We start from the raw sequence: 26452 nt of genomic DNA, 5'->3' as shown, positions 1-26452 counted from the left end.
ACACTGGTTTACTAAGTCTAGTCAAAAGCAAAGCCATAGTGTTAATGGATAGTCCGGCCAGTTTCAGCGTCCTTTACGATTTTCATTACTGACATTTTCAAATATTTGCTACTGGAAAACGAGGACATAGGACGGCATCACAATATAAGGAGACAATAATTCCGCAGAAAGCGCATAGCACGTCTCTCTCAGGTAACCCCTCTGGACACTGGGAGGTGCTTTCCCGGATCGCCGCCTTCGCCTAGCCTAGCGCGCATTTAGCACCGCCCCCACGCCGGCTCCGCCCCTCCACTCCCGTCCACGTGAGTCCTCCTGCGTCAACCGGGTCCTCGCGGCAACCCCACAATCCGCCATAGAGAAGTGAAAGCCGCCGCGAAAGCCAGAGGGCCTCCTCCAACGGCGGCGGCAGCGGCGGCGGAAGCGGAAAAGGCGGGACCTAGGGCTCACGTTACGTAAGCACGTGCGAGCGCTGGGGCCCGGTCTTCGGAGTCGAAGGTGGGCTCTTCCCGCGCGTGTTGGCGGTTGAGAGATTCGTCGGTGGGTTGTAGAATTGTGACCTCATGGCGGAGATAATTCAGGAACGCATAGAAGATCGAGTCCCCGAATTGGAACAGCTGGAGCGCATTGGACTGTTCAGTCATGCGGAGATTAAGTGAGAGAGAGCTGAGGAAGTGGAGGGGCTGGGGCGGGCTGAGGGGAGGGGCTGGGGCGGGCTGAGGGGAGGGGAGGGAGTCTGTGGCGGGGGCAGGGATGCGGGGGGCACTTAATTGGGCTTATTTTTCTTAATCTGGCAGAAGCCCATTTTCATATTTTGTTGATGCCCAGAATTTCTCCTTCGATGCAAGGTGGTCAGTCCACTCACCCACCAAACGTCTGACAGCTCTTCATGGAACCAGTTCTTAGGGCTATAAAGGTGATAAAATTAGGATGCCTACCCATCAGGAGCTACCTGCCTTTTGCTGGGGGAGACAAATTAAACATTATGCTTACGGTGCAGCGTACTGTAAGTTGATTGTACTATAGTGTACTGCCCTAGAGATGCAAAGAGTGCTATGGGAGCCCAGGAGGAGTGGTTAAATCTTTCTAATAAGACTTGAAGATGGGGACCATTTAATTCAATTTCGTGTTCTACAACGTCTTGGCCAACAACGTCTGGCACATGGTTGGGATTCAGTACTTTGTTAGAATTAAGTAGAATACTTTTTAATGGTTTTCTGTGATTGTTTTCTGCATTTTACAATGGTTGTGAATGTAGTAATGTGACTATGGGGGCCTTAAACATTTGTTAGTGAAATGGAACATAGCAATGTGGACTCTTAATGAGTGTTCAATAAATGTTATTTTTACTGTTTTTTTTTTTTGAGATTTTATTTATTTGACAGAGAGAGCACAAGCAGGGGAAGCAGGCAGAGAGAGAGGGAGAAGCAGGCGCCTACTGAGGAAGGAGCCCAATGTAGGGCTCGATCCCAGGACCCTGGGATCATGACCTGAGTAGAAGGCAGATGCTTAACTGACTGAACCACCCAGGCGCCCCTGTTGTTATTACTGTTAGCTAAAGATAGTTATTAGTCTTGCACATCTTGTGTTAAATTCTCCTAATATACACATGTTGTGTTCTTTCTAGCTAAATACAGTGAATCTCTTTCTGTGAGTCCTTTGTAGTGATAATAAACCTTCCTAGGTAGAAACAGTAGGAACAATCTAGGTCTTTTTTTTTTTTTTTAGTCTGCATGTTGAAAACTCAGGTAAGAGGAGTTTAGAAAAGATACTTGATTATTATTAAAACCTAAGTGACCTGAATTTGGAGGAAAGTAAATCTTTACTAGTATCACATAAAAATGCTGTAAAGTACTTAACATTATTTGCTTTGGTGGTGGGAATGTCAGTGGTCCTGGCAGTCTATTAAGATGATTTTCATGAAAGTTTTAAAATACATCCTGATGCCCCTAAGCACACAGAAGTAATCACATAAAAGAATACTTGCTTACGAAGGATAATTATTTGGGAATTTCAGGTTTTGGAAAATGGGTTTTAAATATATTAAAAATAAACTTTAAAAAAACCCCAAAGTTCTTTAACTTATACTCTTTTCAAGCGTTACATCTTAAATGGCTTTCTCTTCAGGGCTATCATTAAAAAGGCTTCGAATCTGGAATATAGAATACAGCGAAGAGCTCTTTTTAAGGAAGACTTTATCAGTTATGTTCAAGTAAGTGTATGAGTTCATTACTTTTTAATCCCTTTACAAATTTTAAATCAGTTCTAGAAGGGTGAACTTGATTCAGTTTTCTATAAAATTCTAGAATTGACAATTAAGTGGTAATTTTTGACCAGGAATAAAGCGATTTAGGAATAACTATAGCTAAGGCTATAGTCCTTGGCAAACTGAACTTTTCTTTTTTCTTTTATAGTGTTAGTAAATCAGGTACTGCCAGATAAATTGTGTATCAGGATGTCAGCAAGAGAATTGACTTACTATTTCTTGTGGGTTAGGGGGAGGAGAGTGGGTTTGACAATAGGTGGTTGGAAAGTTAATATTTATGTGTCTCTAAGTCTGCTACCTTAGAAAGAGGTATGCTGCAAATTCTTCAGTACTATAAATGGATGGAAGATTTGAGTGAATATAAAGTATATATGCTGGACCAATTTTCAGATGGAGAATAGAATAGCTAATATGTTGGATGATAAACTCTAGCTTCAGAACCCAGCAGTAAGATGAAATGTTACAATGCTGAAGATTCTGACCTTAGATTTAACAAAACAACAGGTGAACAAGTGAGACCCTGCCATGAATCCTATATTTGGAAGAGGTTTGAGAACTCATAGTAGTTTGTTAGATCAAAATGAGCCAAGAGCATATTCCATCAAAAAATATAATCTCTATGTCAACTAAACTTCAGTAATAAGTTTTAGTTTGTTTTTTTTTTTTTAGCTTTTATTTATTTGACAGAGACACAGTGAGAGAGGGAACACAAGCAGGGGGAGTGGGAGAGGGAGAAGCAGGCGCCTACTGAGGAAGGAGCCCAATGTGGGGCTTGATCCCAGGACCCTGGGACCATGACCTGAGCCGAAGGCAGAGGCTTAATGACTGAGCCACCCAGGCGCCCCCAGTAAAAAAGATAAAGGGAAAGAATAATCTGATTGACTGTATAACAAAAGAAGAGTATTGGGCAAGTTAGCCGAGGACATTGCAAACAGTAGGCATTGAGAAGATGTTAGTTTGAAAAAAACTTTTGCACTTACCAGACCATGCCTGGAGCATTGTGTTAGGCTTGAGACTACATTTTTTTTTTTTTTTTTTTAAGATTTATTTGTTAGAGAGGGAGAGCATGAGTGTGGGGCGGGGCAGAGGGAGAGGGAAAGAATCTTTTTTTTTTTTTTTAAGATTTTATTTATTTGTTTAACAGAGAGAGAGACGCAGCCGGGAGAGGGACCACAAGCAGGGGGAGTGGAAGAGGGAGAAGCAGGCTTCCTGTGGAGCAGGGAGCCTGATGTGGGGCTTGATCCCAGGACCCTGGGAATATGACCTGAGCCAAAGGCAGACGGTTAATGACTGAGCCACCCAGGTGCCCTGAGAGGGAGAGAATCTTAAGCACACTTCCCCCTGAGAGTGGAGCCCAACATGGGGCTTGATCTCATGACCCTGAGATCATGATCTGAGCTGAAATCAAGAGTTGGACGCTTAACTTGACTGAGCCACTCAGGGGCCCTGAGACTACATTTTAAGAACTTTTTTTTTTTAAGATTGATTTATTTATTTGAAAGAGATAAGAGAGAGCACGGGGGTGGTGGGGAGAGGCAGAGGGAGAGGGAGGGAGTCCCAAGCAGACTCTGTGCTGAGCCCAACGCGGGGCTCAATCCCACGACCCCGGGATATTGACCCGACTTGAAACTAAGAGGCGGACACTTAACTGCGCTTCCCAGGTGCCCCTCTTCTCTTTTTTAAAGTTTATTTATTTAAATAATCTCTACACTCAACGTGGGGCTGAAACTCATGACCCTGAGATCAAGAGTCATGTGCTCTTCCGACTGAACCAGTGGGGTGCCTGAAATCTTTTAAGTGTTATGATTTTGATAACATGCATTTTTTGTATCTAAGATGTTTATAACCATGCTAATGCATGGATTTGTGAGTTTTGCAGATATAAGGTGAATTTTCAGTGACTGTTAAGACATTTACTACAAATTATGCTTGATAGCAAATTATCTTGTTTTATATTCTTTTTTATTTTTAATTAAGCTGTCTGTGCAATGTGGGGCTTGAACTCATTACCTGGAGATCAAGAATTGCATGCTGTACTGACTGAGCCAGCTAGCTGCCTCAGTCTTATTTTATTTTATTTATTTGTTCATTTTTAGAGAGCAAGTGAGAGAGCAAGAGCATGTTAGCGGGGGGGTTGGTTTACGGGGAGAAGGAGACAGAATCTTCTCTTTTTTTTTTTTAAGATTTTTTATTTATTTGAGAGAGAGCGAGAAAGCCAGCACAAGCAGGGAGAAAGGGAGAGGGAGGAGTAGACTCCCCGCTGAGCAGAGAGCCTGATGCAGGGCTCAATCCCAGGACCTAGAGATCATGACCTGAGCTGAAGGCAGATGCTTAACCATCTGAGCCACCAAGGCGCCCCAAGGAGACAGAATCTTAAGCAGGCTCCACACCCAGTGCAGAGCCTGATGTGGGGCTCAATCTCATGATCCTGAGATCATGACCTGAGCTGAAATCAAGAGTCATTTGTTTATTTATTTATTTTTAAAAAGATTTTATTTATTTGACAGAGACACAGCGAGAGAGGGAGCACAAGCAGGGGGAGTGGGAGAGGGAGAAGCAGGCTTCTCGCTGAGCAGAGAGCCCGATGTGGGGCTCGATCCCATCATGACCTGAGCCGAAGGCAGGCACTTAATGACTGAGCCACCCAGGCACTGCGAACCTCAATCTTTTTTTATAGTCTTGATTTTTATTTATTTTATGATTTTAGCTAAATGTACTTCCTGTATTTAAAAGGTTATAAATGTTAATTGTTTTCTCTTATTTTGTATGTTTTTTTTCCATAGTATGAAATTAATCTTTTGGAGTTGATTCAGAGAAGGAGAACTGTAAGTAGATATTCTGGAAGTTGGAAAAATTTAAATATTTTATTTATTTGAGAGTGAGAGAGTGAGAGAGAGAATGAGCAGGGAGAGGGACAGAGGGAGAGGGAGAAGCAGACTCCCCACTGAGCAGGGAGCCCGATGTGGGGCTCGATCCCAGGACCCTGGGATCATGACCTGAGCCAAAGGCAAATGCTTAACGACTGAGCCACCCAGGCGCCCCTGGAAGCTGGAAAAATTTAGAGTTAAGTAGCATGGCTCTATAGTTAGAATTTGGGTTTGGGAAGCAGTTGGTATTGATAAATTGTGTGGTGCTGTGCTCATAATGGATATTTGTTTTTTTTTTAATTTATTTTTTATTTTTTAATTTTTTTAAAGATTTTATTTGAGAGAGAGAGAGAGAGAGTACATGAGAGGGGGGAAGGTCAGAGGGAGAAACAGACTCCCTGCTGAGCTGGGAGTCCGATGCGGGACTCGATCCTGGGACTCCAGGATCATAACCTGAGCTGAAGGCAGTCGCTTAACCAACTGAGCCACCCAGGCGCCCTCATAATGGATGTTTGTAATTATTTGTTTTCTTTATCACCAGTACTGTTTAAGATTAAGTAAGAATATTGCTGTGGATGAATGTGATTAAATTGAGGCTTTGTGTATGTCTTTTTTTAGCGCATCGGCTATTCATTTAAGAAGGATGAGATTGAGAATTCCATTGTACACCGGGTACAAGGTGTCTTCCGACGAGCTTCAGCAAAATGGAAAGTAAGTGATCAGAACATCTTTAATTATAAGAGATGTGAAGGTATGTATTGTATATACTGTGATTTCAATATTCAAATGCATTATTTATACTTGGGTGTGTCAGTATTTAACGTAATTATAATATCATTGTTTGAAACCACTTACCAAACCATTAAGAAAATTGATCTCATTACCTCACAGTTATTCTTTGAGGATGGTACTGAAAATGGTAGATTTGATACATAATTAAGGATTAGAAATTTGGGATTTGTTTGGATAAATCTCTAAGTGAAGTACACCAAAGACTTGGAGGTCGAAGATGAATGGTTAGAGTAGGGGCAGGACCTCACTCACTTGATATTCTTCAAGTTGGGCTCTGGGACTAGGATATAGTATATAGAGAGTACTTTGGATCTTGGGAATGACAAATTTTGGGTTGTTACCTCTGATTGAGACCATTTAAGAGCTGCATTGAACACATTGGGTAGACAACACATTTTGTCTTAGAGCATGGTAGGTGGGAGTGGGGGCCAGATGGAGTTACCACGTTTAGGAAATCTAGGGCCTTAGTGAGGAAAAGCCTAATAGGCTGAGCAGTGTGTTACTACGTTGGCCTTTCTGAAATCTACCTCTGTTTCTAAAAAAAAACTTAGTGCAAAGTTGTATTTTATATAAAATTAAAATTCAGGCAGCTCACTACATTGCTTTTCTTGCAGGATGATGTTCAACTTTGGCTATCCTATATAGTCTTTTGTAAGAAATGGGTGAGTATTGGACGGCTGTGTCTTGCCTCCTTATTCCTTCTTTCACTTAGTCTGCCTTTTACGTCCCACAGTTGGTTACTGAATTCCATGTTTTCTCCTAAGTTGTAGGGTTAGCAAGTGGGAAAAGAACCCAAGAAGGCTGAACTTCAGTATAACTTCTGTATATCTGAATGACTATGTAAATGGTTTCTAAGCCAGAAAATGATCTTTATGTGTGTATTTCTTCAGTAAAGTTGAAAATTTTTAGATGTTTAGAATGTTTACATGTAGTGGTTTAGGTAGAAGAAAACCATGAATGTATCTGTATTTATATGTCCCTACAGCAGCAGATCTTGCCCCATTGGATTTTAAGTTGGTAGGAAACAGTACCAGATCATTTAGAGATTAGTAACAATGATTTCACTGGATAGGAAGTAGAATTGCTTTTTCTCTTTTACAGGCTACCAAAGCTCAACTTAGCAAGGTATTTTCTGCCATGTTGGCCATTCATTCAAACAAACCAGGTATGGTGAGATCCTTGTCGGTTTTTCTTCTACCTTTTGTTTTATTTTTTTAAAGATTTTATTTATTTATTTGACAGAGAGATAGTGAGCAGGAACACAAGCAGAGGGAGTGGGAGAGGGAGTAGCAGGCTTCCTGCTGAGCAGGGAGCCCGATGTGGGGCTCAATCCCAGGACCCTGGGATCACGACTCGAGCCAAAGGCAGACGCCTAACAACTGAGCCACCCAGGCGCCCCAGTTTTTTGTTATTTTTTTGAAGGAAGCTCTACACCCAGGGCATCTGGATGGCTCCGCCTATGAACTCACAACCCAGAGATCAAGAGTTGCATGTTCTGTTGACTGAGCCAGCCGGGCACCCCACTAAGCTGCTTTTTAGATGATGATCAAATAAACTCATTGGTCCTTTGAGGGACATTCTGTTTGGATGCAGTCACATTTAAGGAGAATTTAAAGGGGAAAACTTAAAAACTTAAAGGGGAAGATGTTAATACAGATTTTGCAAGAGTGACTGGCACAGGGTAGATACTCATGTTTTCTAAGAGAAAGACTTCTCTTGTGAATACTGTGAAATGGTACATAATTTTATAGTGGGGGTGCTCCAGTGCCTATTCTCAAGTATTAGGCTCAACCAGGTTCACACAGCACAGGCTAAGGTAGGCTACATTTGGCACCAGTTAATTCAGAAGGATACAGCAGGACAGCATTAGGTGTGTATCTTTAGTAGAGTACTCTTAGCAGTTGGGAGGCTGGTCTCTGTTTCCCAAGATGACAGTTCAGGTATGAGGGAATGAGATCACACGAATGGGTAGAGGAGCCACTCTGGCTTGGAAGACCTATGGATGGGCATAGCTTCCAGGGATCCTAGAAAGGACTGTGCTCAATTTCAGGAGTCACGTGTTCAAGAAAGCCCAGAGCAGTGCTCTCCCTCATTCACAACCCTTCTAGTCCAGACGTGGTTACCAACCATAAGTCGTTTTTACCAAAAGCAATCTTGTCTGGTGACATAGCTATTTTTTTTTTTTTTTAAGATTTTATTTATTTATTTGACAGAGTGAGACACCTGAGAGAGTGAACACAAGCAGGGAGAGTGGGAGAGGGAGAAGCAGGCTTCCTGCTGAGCAGAGAGCCGGATACGGAGCTTGATCCCAGAACTCTGGGATCAAGACCTGAGCTGAAGGCAGACACTTAATGACAGAGCCACCCAGGCACCCCGACATAGCTGACTTTTATTAAGTTTATTAAGTTGGGAAATAGCTCGAGTGTTAAGGTTAATTTCTTGTGTAGAAAGACAAAGGTTTTTGATTTTTAAAGGCTTTATTCCCAACAGGTGTGATAAAAAATTTATTTTTAAAATTGAGCCATTCAAAAAAAATCATGAAGTATTTAATAATAAAGCAAAAGAGTGAAATATTTTTATTTCATTGATTCTAAAATGCATACTTTTCCAGCATTTTCACACTTTTATAATTTTTATGTGACTTATAATGATGTTGATCTCAGATTGGATGAGGCACATAAGTAAGTATCCACGGATATTATCATTTACGTCTTTGTTTCAGACTACTCTAAATAAAGCAGTAATACTTTACAGTTAACCACTAGAAACACTCTCCATCCCCTTTCTCTTTTGGTAAGATTAAAAAAAAATTCTTTAAGTATTAAAATTGGAACATTGATCTTTTTTTGGTCTGACTTGGTCGACTTACTGAAATGAAGTCTGATGTTTTTCATTTATAGCTTTGTGGATTATGGCAGCCAAATGGGAAATGGAAGATCGCTTGTCTTCAGAAAGTGCAAGACAGCTATTTCTTCGAGCTCTGCGCTTTCATCCAGAGTGCCCGAAACTTTATCAAGAAGTGAGTTGTGTACCTGTAAGATGAGAGAGTGATGTCTGAGTTTTGGTCCTTTATGGACATATATTCTTTATTAAGTTAAAAAAGACTCTGATTTATGGAGGTTAGGGATAAGTAGGGATTGCTGCTGGAGTAAAGGGGTAACAAAGATATTTCTTGGCCAGTAATAGGTGTTGACCATGTGCAACTTCCATCTTGTTAGTGAGAGATGAGAACTCTGACCTGCCCATTATGGTTGGGAGGGTTAGGGAACTGGACCCTACATTTTTTAGTTGTGGGGCCAGGGTTCAGCCATCTTTATACTTTTTTTTTTTTTTTAAGATTTTATTTATTTGTCAGAGAGAGAGAGCGCGCGCGCGCACACAAGCCAGGGGGAGGCGGCAGGCAGAGGGAGAGGGAGAAGCAGCCTCCCCCTGAACAAGGAGCCCAATGTGGGGCTTGATCCCAGGACCCTGGGATCATGACCTGAGCCAAAGGCAGACGCTTAACTGACTTAGCCACCCAGGCACCCCAAATCTTTTTTTTTTTAAAGATTTTACTTATTTTATTTATTCATTTTTTTTTTTAGATTTTATTTATTTGAGACAGAATGAGAGAGAGAGAGAGCACATGAGAGGGGGGAGGGTCAGAGGGAGAAGCAGACTCCCTGCCGAGCAGGGAGCCTGATGTGGGACTCGATCCAGGGACTCCAGGATCATGACCTGAGCCGAAGGCAGTCACCCAACCAACTGAGCCCCCCAGGCGCCCCAAGATTTTACTTATTTTAGAGAGAACATGCATGCGTGCATGTGAGCGGGAGGAGGGGCAGAGGGAGAGGGGAGAATCTTAGGCTGACTCTGTGCTGAGTGCGGATCCAGATGCAGGCCTTGATCTCATGACCCTGAGATCATGCCCTGAGCAAAGTTCCTTTTTATGCCCTGAGCTGAAACCAAGAGTTGGACGCCCAACCAACTGAGCCACCCAGGTGCCCTACGGTATAAACATTTTTTAAGAACTTGTTATTTTCATATTCTTGTAACATAAAGTTTAAAGTGCTAGAAATTCTGGGGAAGTCCAAGTTTACATGTTAGTTGTACGTTAGTTTTTCTTCATAATGTTTGACAGTAAATATTTGCCATTGATTTTTTTATTTTGAAGTAATTATAGATTCACAGGAAATTATAAAGATAATTTCTCCTGATGGTTGCATTTTATAAAATTACATAATATGAAAATTAGGAAATCAGCGTTGGTATGATGTGTCCATATGGTTCTATGTCATTTTTTTACATGTGTAGATTTGTGTAACCACTACCACAATCAAAATACAGAGCTGTTCTACCATTACAGAGATCTCCCTCCTTATAAATGTCTGCTAGTTTCATAACAAAATATACTACTCCCAGACTTCCCCAGATCTGATACTTAATGGGTGTAAAATGACATCTTATGTATTTCTGATAAAAAGAAATTATTTCCAAAGGTTTTTAGTTTATTATTTCCCTTGTGTAGTACTTTAGGATGGAGTTGATGCATGCTGAGAAACTGAGGAAAGAAAAACAAGAATTTGAAAAAGCCAAAATGGATGTGGTAAGATCTGAGTGTGTTGTCCCATGTCAACAATTTGTAGTGTTTCGAGCCTGCTTAGGAGTAAGAGAAAATTTTTGGAAGGTATTTTTGTTCCCAATTTAATGTCTTATTTTGAAACTTTAAGATGAGTCTAGAGTTGATTTAATTAAATGGGCTTATTAATAAAAATGGAATTTTGTGCTTTAAAAATAGACATTTGGAGTAATTGAAGTATCTTCAAGATTATTTATTACTGATGGAATGGTAAATGGTTTTCTTTAATACTTTATAGTTTCATTAGATGACATACTAATCGGTTGAAGGAGTTTGAGGGAGGGTTATGATATCTGTGGTTCCTAGCCTTCTTTCTTTTTGGTTTTATACAATTTTTTTAGTGACAATAATTTTAAAGAAAGAAGTTTTAGAATGTTAGAGCTGAAAAAGGAACTTTGCTATCATCTGTTACTGTAGTTTCCAGCTGTGAATTTTTTTATTCAAATAAGAGTTGACACATAAGGATAAACAAGGTGTGTAAATTCTGACCTGTTTGGGTCTAAGTAGAGAGTCAGGCCTTAGGCCGTGTGATCTTGCTATCACTCTAGGAGCCTGAGAACACTTTCACTGTAGAAGTTCAGTGGTCTGGTTCAAGCCACACATTTTACAGGTGAGGGAACTGGCCCAGAGAAAGACGTGATTTGCCAGAGGTCCTACATATGGCATGGGTAGTCTAGGACTGTTAATTTTCATCCTGGTGCTTTTTCTAGTTACTGGCCGTATCTGTTAAGTTATGTTTAATATAATACTCTTTAGGGGAATCTTGATTATCCTGAAGAAATCCTTAAGGGCGAGTTGGCACGGATCATCTACAAAAATTCTGTAAGCATAATGAAAGGTATGCATATTTTGAAAATTTATTTATGATGGGAGAGTGAAACATTCTATTTATAATAAGAAAGACTTTTAGCTAATTTGGAAATTTTCTGTTAGAAATTCTGTTAGACTGTGCATAAAAATTCTGTACGAATAGTATCCTCTTTCTTTAAGAAAAGGTTGATTGCCCCTTAGGATATACTTGAACATTTCAGTACATTGAGTACTTTAGTCACATGGGGAGTTGAAAAGAAACAGGTAGAACATTTCTTTATATCGGGAAGAAGTTTAGAAGAACAGAAGTACTTATGAATACTCCCAAATATCAATAACGGTTTTGCTTGTGTAGTGGGTGCTTTGTTTTTCTGTTTTGTCCTATTTCTCAAAACCCCAAAACAAAAGAACTCTAGCACATAAGAAAGTAGTACTTTCTTGTAGAAGAAAGTGATACTTTAGAGTAAAATGATACTTGAGAGTCTTACTCCCCTCCCCCACTTTTAAAATTTTAGATGCAGAATTTCATGTGTCACTGCTTTCAGTTGCACAGCTATTCGACTTTGCCACAGATCTGCAAAAAGAAATTTATGATGAGTAAGTAAAGTCATGGAAAGGTGAATATGTCTTTTTCTAATTTTGTGGTAAAAGTTTGAGACTGGGTGTTTAGAAAGGGGGAGAGAAGTTACCACACTAAATCCTTGGAAGAAAGCAAAGTTTTAGGACTGTTGTATCATAGTAAGTTATATAAAAAAATAGATTGCTGAAAAAGTTGTTTGACACCCTTATGGGCTTCCCTTGGGAAATAGTTTGTCTTTATTCAATAACAAATATCCTACAGCTTATATCAAAATGTATATTCCTGCTTTGCTGGCATGTGTTTTGTCCATAAAATGAGAGTGGTCCTTGTGAATGTTTATAGTTGATTGCTGCAGGTAATTTTATTCTTTAATGTTTGAGCATATGGTTTGAGAATTATTTGCAGCCTACCTTATGGGTACTTCACTCTTACGTAGCACCCCTTACTTTCACAGGAGATAAAATAGAACTTGGATCAGTTTTCTCTTCGGAGTTTTCAGGGCTTTGGTAGAGAATTAGGTTGTGCTTTTTCTTTGCCTCTATTATAGAAAATCAGGAGCCTGGATATAATAAAGTTCTCCAGGGCTTGAAGAGAATTGTCTTGTCACACATACCTGTTGATTTGACTTTGAGAGCTAACTTAAAAATTAACATTTGAGAATGATATCTAAAACATTCTGAAACCTAATGTGTCACAACTCTGATCGATTGACAAAATTTATATGGTGAGTGTGAAGCTATCTGGAGAGCCTAGTGGGGAGTTGTCTTGTGGTAATGGAATTGTTAAAGGGGTGTCCTGGGTCCGTTTTTAGAGCATAGGGAACTTCTCTGTTTGATATTCTGAGTTAGTCTCATGTCATAGGGCTGACACCAGTAAACCACTTTGCAGCCTTCAGGCTCTGCACACAGATGACCCTCTTACTTGGGATTACGTGGCACGGCGAGAATTAGCGATGGAGACGCAGCCAGCCGGAGAGCAGCCTGCCACGAAACAAGCCAGAGCAGTGGAGGTGGGCCGGAAGGAGGAGAGGTGCTGTGCTGTGTATGAAGAGGCAGTAAAGACTCTCCCCACAGGTGAACTTCGTGGTGTGGTATACAAGTGGTAGTATTCACAAACATGAAACCGAAACTTCTGTTTCTGTTTCCAAAATCAGTTTTCAGGAATCTTTCTGTGGTAGTTGACCATGTGCCTGGCTTTCCAACTTCTTGTTTGGTGGTGGAAGATGGAGCTTTTATGACCTTCCTCAACAGTAGTGATGTTTATGTTCATCTGTTTGGGGGAGATGATACTTAGGAAATAGTAATTCAGAAGATTGTCCTTCCCTAATTATCTTTTGACACAGATTTACTTTCAGATTTTGTAATATGGGAGTATTAAGGTAGAAGGGATATATAACATGGATGAGGCTTTTACTTTTTTTTTTTAAAGATTTTATTTATTTATTTGACAGAGAGAGAGAACACAAGTAGGCAGAGCGGCAGGCGGAGAGAGAGGGAGAAGCAGGCTCCCCACTGACGCGGGGTTCGATCACAGGACCCTGGAATCATGACCTGAGCCGAAGGCAGACGCTTAACTGACGGAGCCACCCAGGCGCCCCCGAGGCTTTTACTTTTTATATAAGTGGTTACTCAGTTGCTTTTCCCCCCAGTGTTTGAGATGTTGATTGGCTGTAATGGGAATAACTAGGTTTTTTTCACCAGACTAGTTTACATTCTTCCGGGGAATCTTCCCCTCACAGAAAAGATGTATGATGACTGTTAAACAGAGAAACTGGCGATCTGATCAATGTAATCTCTGACTTTTCCAGAGGCCATGTGGAAGTGTTACGTCAACTTCTGCTTGGAAAGATTCGCTAAGAAGACCAGCAGTCAGTTCCTCAGAGAGAGGGTAAGGGACTTAAGTTACATGCTTATAGTGGCTGACTAGAAAGTGACTTTTCTGGAAGAAGAGCAGACACATGGCTCCTTTGGGGCCTGGGACAGCTTCCAAGAACTTCATGCTTAACCTAAGTTCTTTCTCTTTGTGGGTGACCTAGTCATTCTAAAGGTCTGAGTCTGCTGCATCCTTATTAGGGCCACCTGGTTAGGAGGCGCTCTCTTACTGGACTGTGCTTCGTGCCGCTTTTTGCCTGGTCTAATCATAAGTGAAACCACTTCAGGTTCCCTCTCTGTTTTCAGAAATGTGCAAAACTGTACTTGTTCCTGTCAGAGGCCAAAGACCCCTAGTGGGATGTTTATAACGAACTGAAGGATTTTTTCTGATTTCAGAGGCTGGAAAGAACCATGATGGCATTCAGGAAGGCACATGAACTCAGACTTCTACCAGAATTCCAGTACAAGCAGTGGGTAAGGACACATTCACTGCCAATAACACGTACTTACTTTCATTTGGTTCCTGCTGGTGTCATGTGTTTTAATGTATAGTTATATGACTAAGCCCATTTGGAAGTTTAGAACGGAAGACGTAGAGACATTACGTTTGGGATCTCAGTATTTGGTGTATGCCAAAAATGAAATGTGTACCAGTAAAGGGAGGAATGTTATATAGTGGAAAACCCTCAGAATAAGGAGTCACAAGTTAGATTTTGTGTGTCTCCCCATCCATCTTTTCCTGAACATCCTTTTCCTGAATGTATGCCTGACCCAGATTAACCATTGGTATGGTAACAGTGAAGACAAATTAGATGTGTTCCTATGTTTCAGAAGCTGACATTTCAGTAAGAAGCTTATTAACCTATCCCTACTCTCTCCGGTGGGTAAGGATTATTACGGCGACCAGGATAATGTGCTGAAGGAATACGTAGTCTGGATCGGGTTTTGTCACTTAATAGCTAGGTAGCTTGGGCAAGCCACTTAACCTTTCTGAGTTTGTTTACTTGATTTTAAAATAGTGATAGTTACCTTTTTTTTTTTTTTGCCAGCTCACAAAGTTCTTGACGTGAACAAAAATGTTCATACGTTAACATTTAAAAAATACTTTTTACATCCAGCTAAGTCATGCATATGCTGTATACTTGTCTGCTGTATTATACCATGACTGAGATGCCCTTTTCCCATTATGAAAAATCCCAGGCTTGGAAGAGTTCAGCTGCTCCCATTTGAGCTATTGAATACTGGCAGGACAGTCACCCCCTATAAATTTAGGTGGACTGTGCTTTGAGTATTGCTATGGCAGCCCTGCTCTCTTTCTGTCATGACTATTTGGTCCTTCACCACTCTGGCTATTCAGACATCCTGTGCTCCCCAAATCTCTGATGCTGCCCTTCCTAAGCCTACTACTTCATTTACCTCATCACTCTGGTACCCTTGCCTTTAATGAGAGCTCCTCAGTATATTGCCTCTAAACTTAAAATGCTTAGCTGATTCCTACATCCGTCGTTTTTCCAGATTATTCTCCACAGAATGATCTTTAAAAATCGATGATCAGATTATTCTGTGCCTTCCACTGTCCTTTGGATAAAGCTGGTCATTCTCCCTAATACGGTCTTGGCCTCACTTGCCAGTTCTCTAGTATACATTCTACTCCTTCAGCCGTGTTGAACTTGGATTTCCTTTTGTTATCCTTATGAGAACATAAGCTCTCTCTTATGCACATGCTTGTTGGGAGAGCCTTCTCTAACTAATGCCTACTCTTCCTTAAGCCTAGCATAAATGGTGTTTTCTGTCTCATAGCTGCCATAGACCCTGTTGGGTGTTCCTGCTTTGTACTCTTTTAGCATACGATTCTTTTTCTGTCAAGGCAAGTATCAGACTGTCTCTACTTCTAGACTAGAGGCCCTGGGGCAGTGGAGAATGTACTTGATTTCCTCATTATTAAATCTAGCATGTATAGGGGCGCCTGGGTGGCCCAGATGGTTAAGCGTCTGCCTTCAGCTCAGGTCATGATCCCGGGGTCCTGGGATCAAGCCCCATGTCGGGCTCCTGGCTCAGCGGGGAGCCTGCTTCTCCCTCTCCCTCTGCCTCTCCCCCTCCTCGTCCTCTCTCTCGCGCTGTATCTCAAATGAATAAATAAAATCTTTAAAAAAAAATGCTTAAAAAAATAAATTTAGCATGTATAGGGAGCAATAAAAGTGCTTGCCAAATGAGCAGACTGCATATTGCCATTTATTTGCTCTTCCACAGTTTTTTTAAAATTGAATTGGTTTTAGGTTTTTTCCCTCTTCTGTTACAATAGTGTGGATTTAAGCATTTTAAAACATGTAAGATTTCCTTCTGTGTTGGGTTATATTTGTTAAAATTTCCAAGTTTAAGATGTGAACACTTCCATGACTCTTGTTACACAGTGTCAAATTACATTTCAGAAAAATGGTACCAGTTGATTGTGTGCCCAACTCCATTTGAATGAATAAACATGTTTCATTATCAACCCACAAATACTGGTTTTGTCTGATTTTTATATTCTGTTTGGTGGGTGTGGGTTTTGTTATAGTGAACTATTTTATTAAAAACTTAACTTTCAATCTAAATTATTTAGGCCCTCTACTTTGTATGTCTTACCTATTTTTTGGTAGCCTTTAGGAATAAGAGCAGGCAATGGAAGAGAATTTCAGATTGTTTACTTTGTGCCTGTTTGGCAGCCATTGTCAAAGGTTAAGTGGAGATGATGTTGAAATCGCTGCCTTAAATGAGGTCTTTTTTTGTACCCCCCCCCCCAAAACGTAGATGATCTAGCTTTCAGTGGATAATTCTCCAGTGATCCTTTGTCTTACCCAGATTGAGTTGCTGCTGCATCAGGACTTCTTAAAGGAAGCTCTGGAGGTAGCAGTAGCCGGGACTGAATCGTTTAGAGACTCTGTGATGATGTGGCAGATGAAGCTGCAGGTGCTGATTGACTCTAAGAGCCCTGATGTAGCCGGGCTTTTTGAAGAAGCTTTTGTGCATCTGAAAGCTCAGGTCTGTGAGTTGGGTCTTTTGTATTTCATTGTGTTTGGGAAACCTTTTGAGACTGAGCCAAAGCTCATTTGAAGTTGTGCTTGTGTGATGAGGGCTGGCCCCAGAGTACATGTGTGTCTATATCAAGGGTAGGAGTGGAACAATTTCTTTCCATTTACTAGCCTATTTCTAATTTGTTATTTGAAAAATGACTAAATAAGGGGCGCCTGGGTGGCTCAGTCGTTAGGCATCTGCCTTCGGCTCAGGTCATGATCCCAGGGTCCTGGGAATCAAGTCCCGTGTCAGGCTCCCTGCTCAGTGGGAAGCCTGCTTCTCCCTCTCCCACATCGCCCTGCTTGTGTTCCTTCTCTTGCTGTCTCTCTCTCTCTGTCAAAAAATAAATAAATACTTTAAAAAAAAGAAAGACTAAATTATGTGAAATTCTCTATTTTATTTTGATATGTTATAAGTGAGAAATATTGAGTATTTTTCTCCCTTGCTTCCAAAGCTGTATTTAAGCCCGAGTTATATATTTAATTTTTTTAAGTTTTTATTTATTAGAGAGCAGGGGGAGGAGCAAAGGGGAAGGGACAAGCAGACTCTGTGCTGAGTGCAGAGCCCAATGCGGGGCTTGATCTCACAACCCTGAGATCATGACCTGAGCCTGAGCCGAAAGCAAGAGTTGGACACTTAACTGACTGAGCGACCCAGGCTCCTCCAAAGCCCGAGTTTTAAAAAAGACATATATATATATGTATATATATATATAGTTTTTTAAAAAGATTTTATTTATTTGTTTATTTGTCAGAGAGAGCACAAGCAGGGGGAGAGGGAGAGGGAGAAGCAGACTCCCCGCTGAGCAGGGAGCCCAATGTGGGACTACATCCCAGGATCCCAGGATCATGACCTGAGCCGAAGGCAGATGCTTAACTGACTGAGCTACCCAGGCATCCCTAAACAGACATATATTTCTAAATCTTAAAGCTTTGCAGTCAATCTTTTTTTAAAGAGATATTTATTTATTTATTTAGAGAGCAGAGGGAGGGGCAAGGGAAGGGAGAGGGAGAATCTCCAGCAGACTCCTTGCTCAGCGCGGGCCCGAGTTGGGGCTCGGTCCCATAACCCTGAGCTTATGACCTGAGCCAGAATCAAGAATCTGACACTTAACTGACTGAGTCACCCAGGTGCCTTCCAGAATCTTTTTTTTTTTTTTTTTAAGATTTTATTTTTAAGTAGCCTCTGCACTCAGTGTGGGGCTTCAACTCACAACCCCAAGATTAAGAGTTGCACGCTCCTGACTGAGCCAGCCAGGCACCCCCTTTTATATTAGGAAAAAAGTATTCTGGAAGTTAAAGTGGGGAAAAAATCTTAATTCTCATTTGTGTGTGCCTCTGGGGCATGAGTGAAGATCAGATAATTGAGTTTGGATTAAGTAGTACTTGTGTCGTGGGTCTTAGCAGAGATGTGACCTGGGTAGCTGGGGGTCTGACCAGCTATGGACACTTCATTGCTTAATTCACAGATAGCTGATGGTAATAACTGTAGGTAGTACTCCAACAGAAGGGTGCTAGTTTTGACAGGAGAGTGCTGCTTTGGGGGTGTTGGTCACAAGTCTGTCTGTGCTCTGGCAGGCCATCCCTACTGGGCACTGAGAACTTGGTCATGGTGAAGACAGACTGGGAGTGAATCCATATTTTACATATTGAGTATCTCAGTAGGAGCCTGTCTTTATAGTGACTAGTTTTCAGAGCATAGAGCTAAGCCATCAATTTCTAACTTTTTTTTTTCTTTCTCACTGTGACCAGGTCTGTCTGCCATTGTGGATTTCTTGGGCAGAGTGGAGTGAAGGTGCCCAAAGCCAAGAAGACACGGAAGCCATTTTTAAGGTCTAGGCCCTACGTTCTGAGTCTTGTGGTGGGTGGGGAAGGAGCAGATAGGTTCACTAGTTGGCTAGTTTTAGGGTTATTTTTATAGCAGATGTTCCTAAACCACTGTTAATTGAGCAGCCTGGTATGGTTCTGGGAAAATTTGTTTTGATATTTATAAATATCCTCATGCAGCTTGTGTCTTTTTTTTTTTTTTAATTGTAGAAAGCTCTCTTAGCTGTCAAAGGTGCTGACTCAGTCACTCTGAAGGATAAGTACCTGGATTGGGCTTACCGAAGCGGTGGCTACAAAAAGGCCAGAGCTGTGTTTAAAAGGTGCTCACAAACTTTCATCACTGTTATTCGTCTCCCCACCCTGCATTCAGCCCCCCATGCCCAGGTTATATGTATGGCAAATAGTATCTGAGGAAGTAATTCAAGAGACTTTTTCAGAAAGTCTTTTGTTGAACAATAAAAGCAGTTCTTACCCCTTGGTGGAAAATTAAAAAAAAAAAAAAAAGAGGGAGATAACTATTAACTCACTGTAATCAGGAGAAAAAAACATGCTTAATGTATCATTTAAAAACTTTGTTTTCGGGGCACCTGGGTGGCTCAGTCGGTTAAGCATCTGCCTTCGACTCGGGTCATGATCCCAGGGTGCTGGGATCGAGCACCGCATCAGGCTTCTTGCTCAGTGGGGGGCCTGCTTCTCCCTCTGCTTCTCCCCCTGCTGTGCTTTCTCACTCTCTCTCTCTGTGACAAATAAATAAATAAAATCTTAAAAAACAAAACAAAACAAAAAAAAAACCTTTGTTTTTGCATATTTGAGATTATACTATAATCACATTTTGTATGCCGCTTTTGTTGGTGAACATTGCACTGGCCTTTTTCCTGTCAGTAACAATTCTTCATGAACGTCATTCATTAGAAATATCTGTATGGTACGTCGCTCTGGGGATGTGCCATAATTTAGATGGTCATAGTAATACTGCTTTGGTGAACATTTCTGCACAAATATTACTTGTTCATACTGGAAATCACTTCCTTAGAATATATTCTTAGAAGTGGAATTATTGGTCTCCTTCCGAAAGACCTTAAAAGTGTAAAAGTCTGAAAGACTGTAAAAGTGGGGAAGAGGAGAACAGGAAGAAAACTGGGTGGGAAAGAGTTTGGTGGGGGTGAGGAGTAAGTCACTGGACACCGAAAGTGTTGAGAGTGACTGGTGGTCAAGTCCAGTCCTTGTGGCCAGGTCTTTAGTAAACCATGCGTTGTGGAGACGTGGGCATAGGCATGTAGTTAGAGTCATGGGATGTAAGAGGCTTGCTGTCTTTGTGGATGATAACTGCTTTCTCCTTTTATGTAGTTTACAGGAAAGCCGTCCATTTTCAGTTGATTTTTTCAGGAAAATAATCCAGTTTGAAAAGGAGCAAGTAAGTGTTCTGTCTATTCATTTCTTGTCTGAGAAAATGAACTGGTGGTTACTCTCCTATATGGCAGCATTTTTGTCATTTAAAAAGTTCTCATCATATATAGTATAAATTTCCGGTCCCCTCACCTAACCATTTTTTCATAGAGATGGTTAAGGAATGGTAACCAAGCAAAGAAGAGAAAGTCCATGTCTGGAAAATAGAAAACTCAGATGTCACCTCATAGAGGAAACCCTCCCTACCAGGTTGGACGAGGTGCTGCTTCTCTGCATCTGGAGCACCCTGTTTGTCTTTTGTATTGGGTTATGAGGTAGAGAGTAGGCAGTAACTGTTTCTGGTGTGGTTTTTGTTTGTTGTGAGATTTGTTTATTTTATTTATTTTTTTAAAGATTTTATTTATTTGACAGAGAGAGACACAGTGAGAGAAGGAACACAAGCAGGGGGAGTGGGAGAGGGAGAAGCAGACTCCCCGCCGAGTAGGGAGCCCGATGTGGGGCTTGATCCCGGGACCCCGGGATCATGACCCGAGCCGAAGGCAGGCGCCTGACGACTGAGCCACCCAGGCGCCCCTTGTTTATTTACTTTAGAGAGAGAGAAAGAGAGCGAGTAAGCGTGTGTGCACACGTTGGGGAGAGGGAAAGAGGGAGAGAACCTCCAACCAGATTCCCTGCTGAGCGTAGAGCCCAGTGCAGGACTTGATCTCACGACCCGTGAGATCATGACCTGAGCCGAAACCAAGAGTTGGACACTCAACTGACTGAGCCACCTAGGTGACCCATGTTTCTGGTGTTTTTAACTGAACTTGTGAGTGAGGGAAAATACAGGAAGGTCTCCGTTTAAAAGATAATACACGAGGGGCACTTGGGTGGCTCGGTTGAGTGTCCAACTCATGATTTCAGCTCAGGTTATGATCTCAGGGTTGTGGGATTGAGTTCCGTGCTGGCTGTGGAGCCTGCTTAAGATTCTTTCTCTCCCTTTCTCTCCCCCTCTGTGTCTCCTCACCCCTCTCTCAAAAAAGAGAAGAGATAGTGTAAAAAATAATACACGAAAATCCAAAGGTGTCTGTAATCCCATCGCAGTAATGCAGCCAACCATATTTATTTTAATTTTTAGTTTACTAAAATTAGTTTTTGTTTACATGTGTACACACAAGTTTTATTTCTGTCTTATGTGCCATGTGGAGGTTCTCTCTTAACTTTTTTTGAGTTAACGTTAATTTATGAATACATTCCTGTGTTTTTCCATGGTTGTCATCTTGAACAATTGTGGTGTTATTCTTAAACCCACAGTTTTAACTAGTCCATTACAATAGGTTGTTTCCCAGATTTTTGATACTGAAAACAAGAGTGCTGTAAACATTTTGTTTAGACAGCATTTTTTTCTTCTTTGGAATTCTTTTTTTGAGATAAGTTTCTGGGACTGGAGAGAATAGTTCTTTATATATTGTAAGATGGTCTTTCAAAAGAAGTGTACTTCTTTATAGTGATAATCAGATATATCAGTATATTTATTTCCTCACACTCTAAATCTGCAGTTTTGCTTTTTCTCCTTTATTTTGGTATTTTGATGGGTGTTTATTATTTTTACTTGAATTTTGAAAAATTAGTGAGGTTGAACTCATAGCTTTAATCATTGTGTGGGTCACTTACCTCTTGTCCTTTTCATACAAGGGGTAATATAGCATAATAATAACTAGGCTTTGGATTAATAACATAATGGTGTGTGTCCTGGGCAGTTCTCAGCGTTGGCATCCTTCTCCGTCAAGAAGGTCATAATACGTGTTCCAGGGGTGTGCAGATTACAAGGCCAGGGTGGGGTACTACGTAGAAAGGACTTTGCACAGTGAACCCTTAACAACGTGTGATTCTGTTTTTCATGCATGTGTATGATACGGAGTGAAGGTGACTTTCTATAAAATAACACAGCCTTAGGGAAGAGAATTTTGAATGAGGAAATAGTTACTTGACTATACAAGAGTATTTTTAAACTGTAGAGGTTACTCTCCTTTGAAAATGAAACAAAAGAGAATACATTTAAATGGAAATAGAAGTAAAAAGTGAACATTCATTGATTGTAAAGTTAGTACCAGCTACTCTGCTAGGTTCATAATTAGTCAGCATTTTTTAATTGAATTCTTGTAGTTGCTATAAGAGATATCATTATCCTTCTTTTATGGGTGAGGAAACTTTTAAGGTCAGAGGGTTTAAAAAACTCGGGGAAGGTTATATAATTACTATTTGTATATGCTTTGCCTTCATATAAAAAGTTTTAAGGTGGACATAGCTAATATTTGCCGGGGCCCAGACACTTTCAAAAGAAAGAAATCCTTAGCTACAGGGAGTAAACCTTCTCCATTTATTTATTTAAATCCTAGTTTTCCCTCAGGGCTTTCAAATGTATTTTCCTGTGAAGCTGCCCATGTTCCCCCAACTGAGAATCAATTAGGCTTTTTTCCATGCTGCCAGAACAGAGTGCTTTTATCACCGTTTGACATTGACTTCACTCTGGTGAGTGCTGTATTTGGCTTTTCTCTGGATAAGGTGAGAGCCAGGCTGTGTTCGTCCTAAACCCTGAGCCTTCTCCTCTTCACATACCTAATAGGTGGTAGCTATTTTAACAGTGTAGTGGAAGGGAATTTGTGACATTATGAATTAGGCTTTTGAGGCAAGATTGTCTGATTATTTTTGTTAGGAATCCTGCAAGATGGCGAACTTAAGAGAATATTATGAGAGAGCCTTGAGAGAGTTTGGATCTGTAGATTATGGTAAGTAAACTTCAGTTATAGACACATCTGTTTGCAGGTGTGGTCTGTAGCCCATCAGTATGGTTAGAACAGTGCTTAACTCTTTTTAGGTCATGGCCCTCTTTGAGAATAAAACTTGCATCTTTTTGTCCTGCCTTCCCCCTTACTTTGTGCATAAATACTTGCAGACATAATTTGGCTTATAACTTCCAAGTTCACAAGGTCAAGAGTTTATGGGTCTTCCATTAAGAACTCTGGAGTAGAGAACAATTTGCTTGGTTTGGTTCTCTAAAAAAAATGTGATATTTGTAAGGGAGAGGTTAATAATATAGGTCAGAGTAAAAGGAGTGATAGAAAGGGGTAGTGGGATGCTAACTGACATTAGTTGTCATTGGCTGTTGCCACACTGTCCTCATTTTTATAGGACTTGTGAAACATATTTCTGGGTATAGGTATGTTGTATAAAATCTGTTTACTTATGAACTTAAAAACAATGTCTAGTAGTTAAACTTAGATTTAAAAAAAAATACGTTAGCTTTTACAAAGTTTTAGCAGACCTTCTGGTGAAATGAATGAAAATGGCATTCTTAATAACCCAAGCAAGTTTTATTAGGCATTGGTAACAAAATTAGAGTGAATGCATTGAAGCTCAGTTTCACCTTGAAAGAGACTCAGCAAAATCCTCCCTCTAAAATATTTAGTATTTTTGGATTATGAACTACATAGACTGTCATGATTTAAAGTGAAGTTTTCCACTTTAAAAAAAGTTTGATGCGCCTAGTGTAAAGAAGCTGAGAGAGATATTGTTTCACTCAGGGCTCTAGGGAAATGACAACAAGTTAAGTTTCTTAGAAATCTTACACTGAATCAATATTAAATAGTTAAGTTTACATGATAAAGCCTTGTCAATGATCTAATTGTATGTTTACAGTAATTTTTCGTTCCTTTTAAAGGTCTTTGGATAGATTACATCAAAGAAGAATTGAACCACCCACTTGGTAGACCTGCGAACTGCGGACAGATCTATTGGCGAGCCATGAAAATGTTACAGGGAGAGCCAGCAGAGGTTTTTGTAGCTAAACATGCGATGCATCAAGTTGGCCGTTTGTGAGAAGAGGAAAAACACAGCCAATTTTGTGAAATAGTGTTATAAGCCCTCTGGCCAGATTTGTATTGTGAGTTCATCTGCAGTTTGCTAAGAGATGGCAGACAAGATGGCGGTCTGATTTTGGGACATGCTTTAATTTTGTTAATGCGTTAATCTTTAATTCCAGAAAAGAGAATTGCTATTTAGTGGCCCAGAGGCTACTTGTTAAGGCCGGACTTACTGTAGGTCCTAAATGTTTTCCAAAATATATAGAAATCATAAACTTGAGTTTCTTTTGTTACCCCTGGTCAAGAATGAGTATCTCTAACTGGGACCTAGGGGGGCCAGTGAAAGTGGAGGAGAAAGTACAATTCCATTTTTTCTTCTCTTCTTATTAAAAAAGTATACATGGTGTGCATTTGTTGTAGGAAATATGGAGTGAGCAGAATATGGGGAAGAAAATAAAAGCATCCCATAACCTCATCGTCTGGAGTTAAACTTACTTCCTTTATGAGAATTAGATTTATACTATTAGATCATTTACTCATTCATTCATTCATTAAGTGTTCATTATTAGCAGGAAAGAAGAGAAGCTTTTTGGGATGGAGGTAGGGGTTGGAGGAACAGGGCTGGACATCCTGAGAGAGCTTGTTGTTGCCACAGAAGAGGATTCTGGGTATTGGGGTCAAAAGTTGACCTTTAAGAGGATAAAGACATTATAAAAGTGCCTTCTATCCCTGGGACTGATCTTTAGAGAAGTGTCTACAGTGGGGAGGCCCAGCAACAAAAGGAGGGCAATGGGTAGGGAGTAGATTAGAGCAGCAGAGAAGGCCTTCAGAGGCAAAGGTGGAGGATGGCTTGGAGCAGAGAGGACATTCTGGGAGCAGGGGAGGCAACTGTTTGAATTTTACATCCTTTAACTGAACATTGATGTCACTGGGAGAAGCATTCAGTTTAGTTTGACTTAATATTGTTACACTTATGTTATTTTTCCATGTCATTAAAGAGCCTTAAAAACATTTAATGAATCTTTAACATTGTATTGTATAGATGAGCCGTGACTTAACTTTGCTAATTCTTGTGGTTGGACCTTGTCATTTCTAATTTTTTTCTTATAAATGCTGTTGATGAGGATTCTCATAAATCTTTGTCACATCCTTGATTATTTAGGAGATTGACATTTGTTGCTAGAATTACTGAATTAAAGGATATAACTATTTTGAAGAATATTGACATGTATTGCCAATCTGCAATGTATGAGAATACTTTGAAGCAGTGTAGGAGAATGTCAATACCTTTACCTGTAGTGGGTATTATGTTTTAAATTTTTACCATTTGAATAGGCAAAAAGTGCTATGTCATTGTTTTAATGTGCATTTTTTATATTAATGAAGTTAATGTGCTTTTCCTGGTTCTCTTGTTTTTTAATGTTGACTGTTTTCTAAACTTTTTTCTTACTAATTTGAAAGAATTTTTTAAATATTAATTTTTAGTTTGTCTCTCCTTTATTGCAAATAATTCGCCCCTAGCTTTTTGTTTTGTTTGTGTGTGTGTGTATGTGTGTATGTGGTGGTTTTTGATTCCCAGAGGATATTTTGGTGTGTGTATGACTTCTATTGTTGAAAACTCTTCCTCTTGCTGAAGACAACTCATTTTTTTTTTCCCCAAGGAGTTAACTAAATTTTCTACAATGTGGTTTGTGGCCAGTCATTTTTCTATTGATTTGTGGTACTTTTTTTTGTTGTAAGATTTTACTTATTTGAGAGAGAGCGCACATGAGCAGGGAGAGGAGCAAAGGGAGAGAGGGAGAAGCAGACTACCTGCTGAGTGGAGACCCCGGTGGGGGGCTTGATGCCAGGACCCTGGGATCATGACCTGAGCGAAGGCAGATGCTCGGCCGACTGAGCCACGCAGGCGCCCCCCCCCCGCCCCGTTTGAAAGATTTGTTTATTTTTAGAGGGAGAGGGAGAGAGAATCTCAAGCAGACTCCCTGCTGAGTGGGGAGCCCAATGCGAGGCTCAGTCTCGCGACCCTGAGATCGTGACCTGCTCCAAAGTCAAGCCGCAGTTGAGTCAGATGCTTAACTGCCTGCACCACCCAGGTGCCCCTGTGGTACTACTTATTACATATTAAGTTCCTATGATATTAGAATCTGTTTTAGGACATTTTTACTTTGAGCTTTTGTACTCTAAATGTTGTTTGCTTGCCACTTGTTTTAAAATTTCCTCTCTCACATTTCCATTAAGGAAGTTTAGCATTCTAAATCCTTACATGGCATTTTTGTTTTAGGAAGAAGATACATGTTGCTTTTAAGAGATGAGAGCGAAGAGGGTGGTTGGCTCCTTTTTTTTTTTTTTTAAGATTTATTAGGGGGAGAGAGAACATGTAGAGGGAGAGGCGGGGGAGGCGGATTTCAAGCAGGTTCCCTGCTGAGCGCAGAGCCCATTGTGGAGCTCCCTGTCACAACCCTGAGATCATGACCTCAGTGGAAATCAGGGTCCGGCACTTAGCTGACTGAGCCATTCAGGTG

The 26452-nt window shown here is 40.6% G+C and overlaps 1 protein-coding gene across 3 annotated transcripts; it reads left to right on the top strand.

The window, feature by feature from the left end:
* The first annotated feature begins 431 nt into the window (after positions 1–431).
* UTP6 (UTP6 small subunit processome component) lies at positions 432–25390 on the top strand. 3 transcript variants are annotated; one of them, XM_027626410.2, is made up of 19 exons: positions 434–652; positions 2125–2209; positions 5047–5088; positions 5749–5841; positions 6537–6584; positions 7024–7087; positions 8823–8941; positions 10430–10507; positions 11297–11378; positions 11866–11947; positions 12792–13003; positions 13738–13817; positions 14198–14275; positions 16643–16822; positions 18607–18687; positions 18892–19001; positions 20029–20095; positions 22784–22856; positions 23789–25389. In XM_027626410.2, exons 1-19 carry the CDS (start codon positions 561–563, stop codon positions 23944–23946), a joined length of 1824 nt encoding a protein of 607 aa, XP_027482211.1. In that variant the 5' UTR covers positions 434–560; the 3' UTR covers positions 23947–25389. The 3 variants fall into 3 exon arrangements, with proteins under 3 accessions (XP_027482213.1, XP_027482211.1, XP_027482212.1); XM_027626411.2 differs by having other exon boundaries at positions 437–652; positions 12819–13003; positions 23789–25386; XM_027626412.2 differs by lacking the exon at positions 16643–16822 and having other exon boundaries at positions 432–652; positions 23789–25390.
* Positions 25391–26452: the final 1062 nt, after the last annotated feature.

The sequence above is a fragment of the Zalophus californianus genome, chromosome 16, assembly GCF_009762305.2.
Source record: "Zalophus californianus isolate mZalCal1 chromosome 16, mZalCal1.pri.v2, whole genome shotgun sequence".
Lineage (NCBI taxonomy): Eukaryota > Metazoa > Chordata > Mammalia > Carnivora > Otariidae > Zalophus > Zalophus californianus.
The sequence above is the reverse complement of the archived record's forward strand: the minus strand, read 5'-3'. Positions and strand labels throughout refer to the sequence as shown.

Coding starts and splice junctions, on each gene's coding strand:
- UTP6 (XM_027626410.2), top strand. CDS start 561: ATGGCGGAGATAATTCAGGAACGCATAGAAGATCGAGTCCCCGAATTG. Junction 5,842..6,536: donor GAGCTTCAGCAAAATGGAAA/GTAAGTGATCAG, acceptor CTTTTCTTGCAG/GATGATGTTCAACTTTGGCT. Junction 19,002..20,028: donor GCCAGAGCTGTGTTTAAAAG/GTGCTCACAAAC, acceptor CCTTTTATGTAG/TTTACAGGAAAGCCGTCCAT.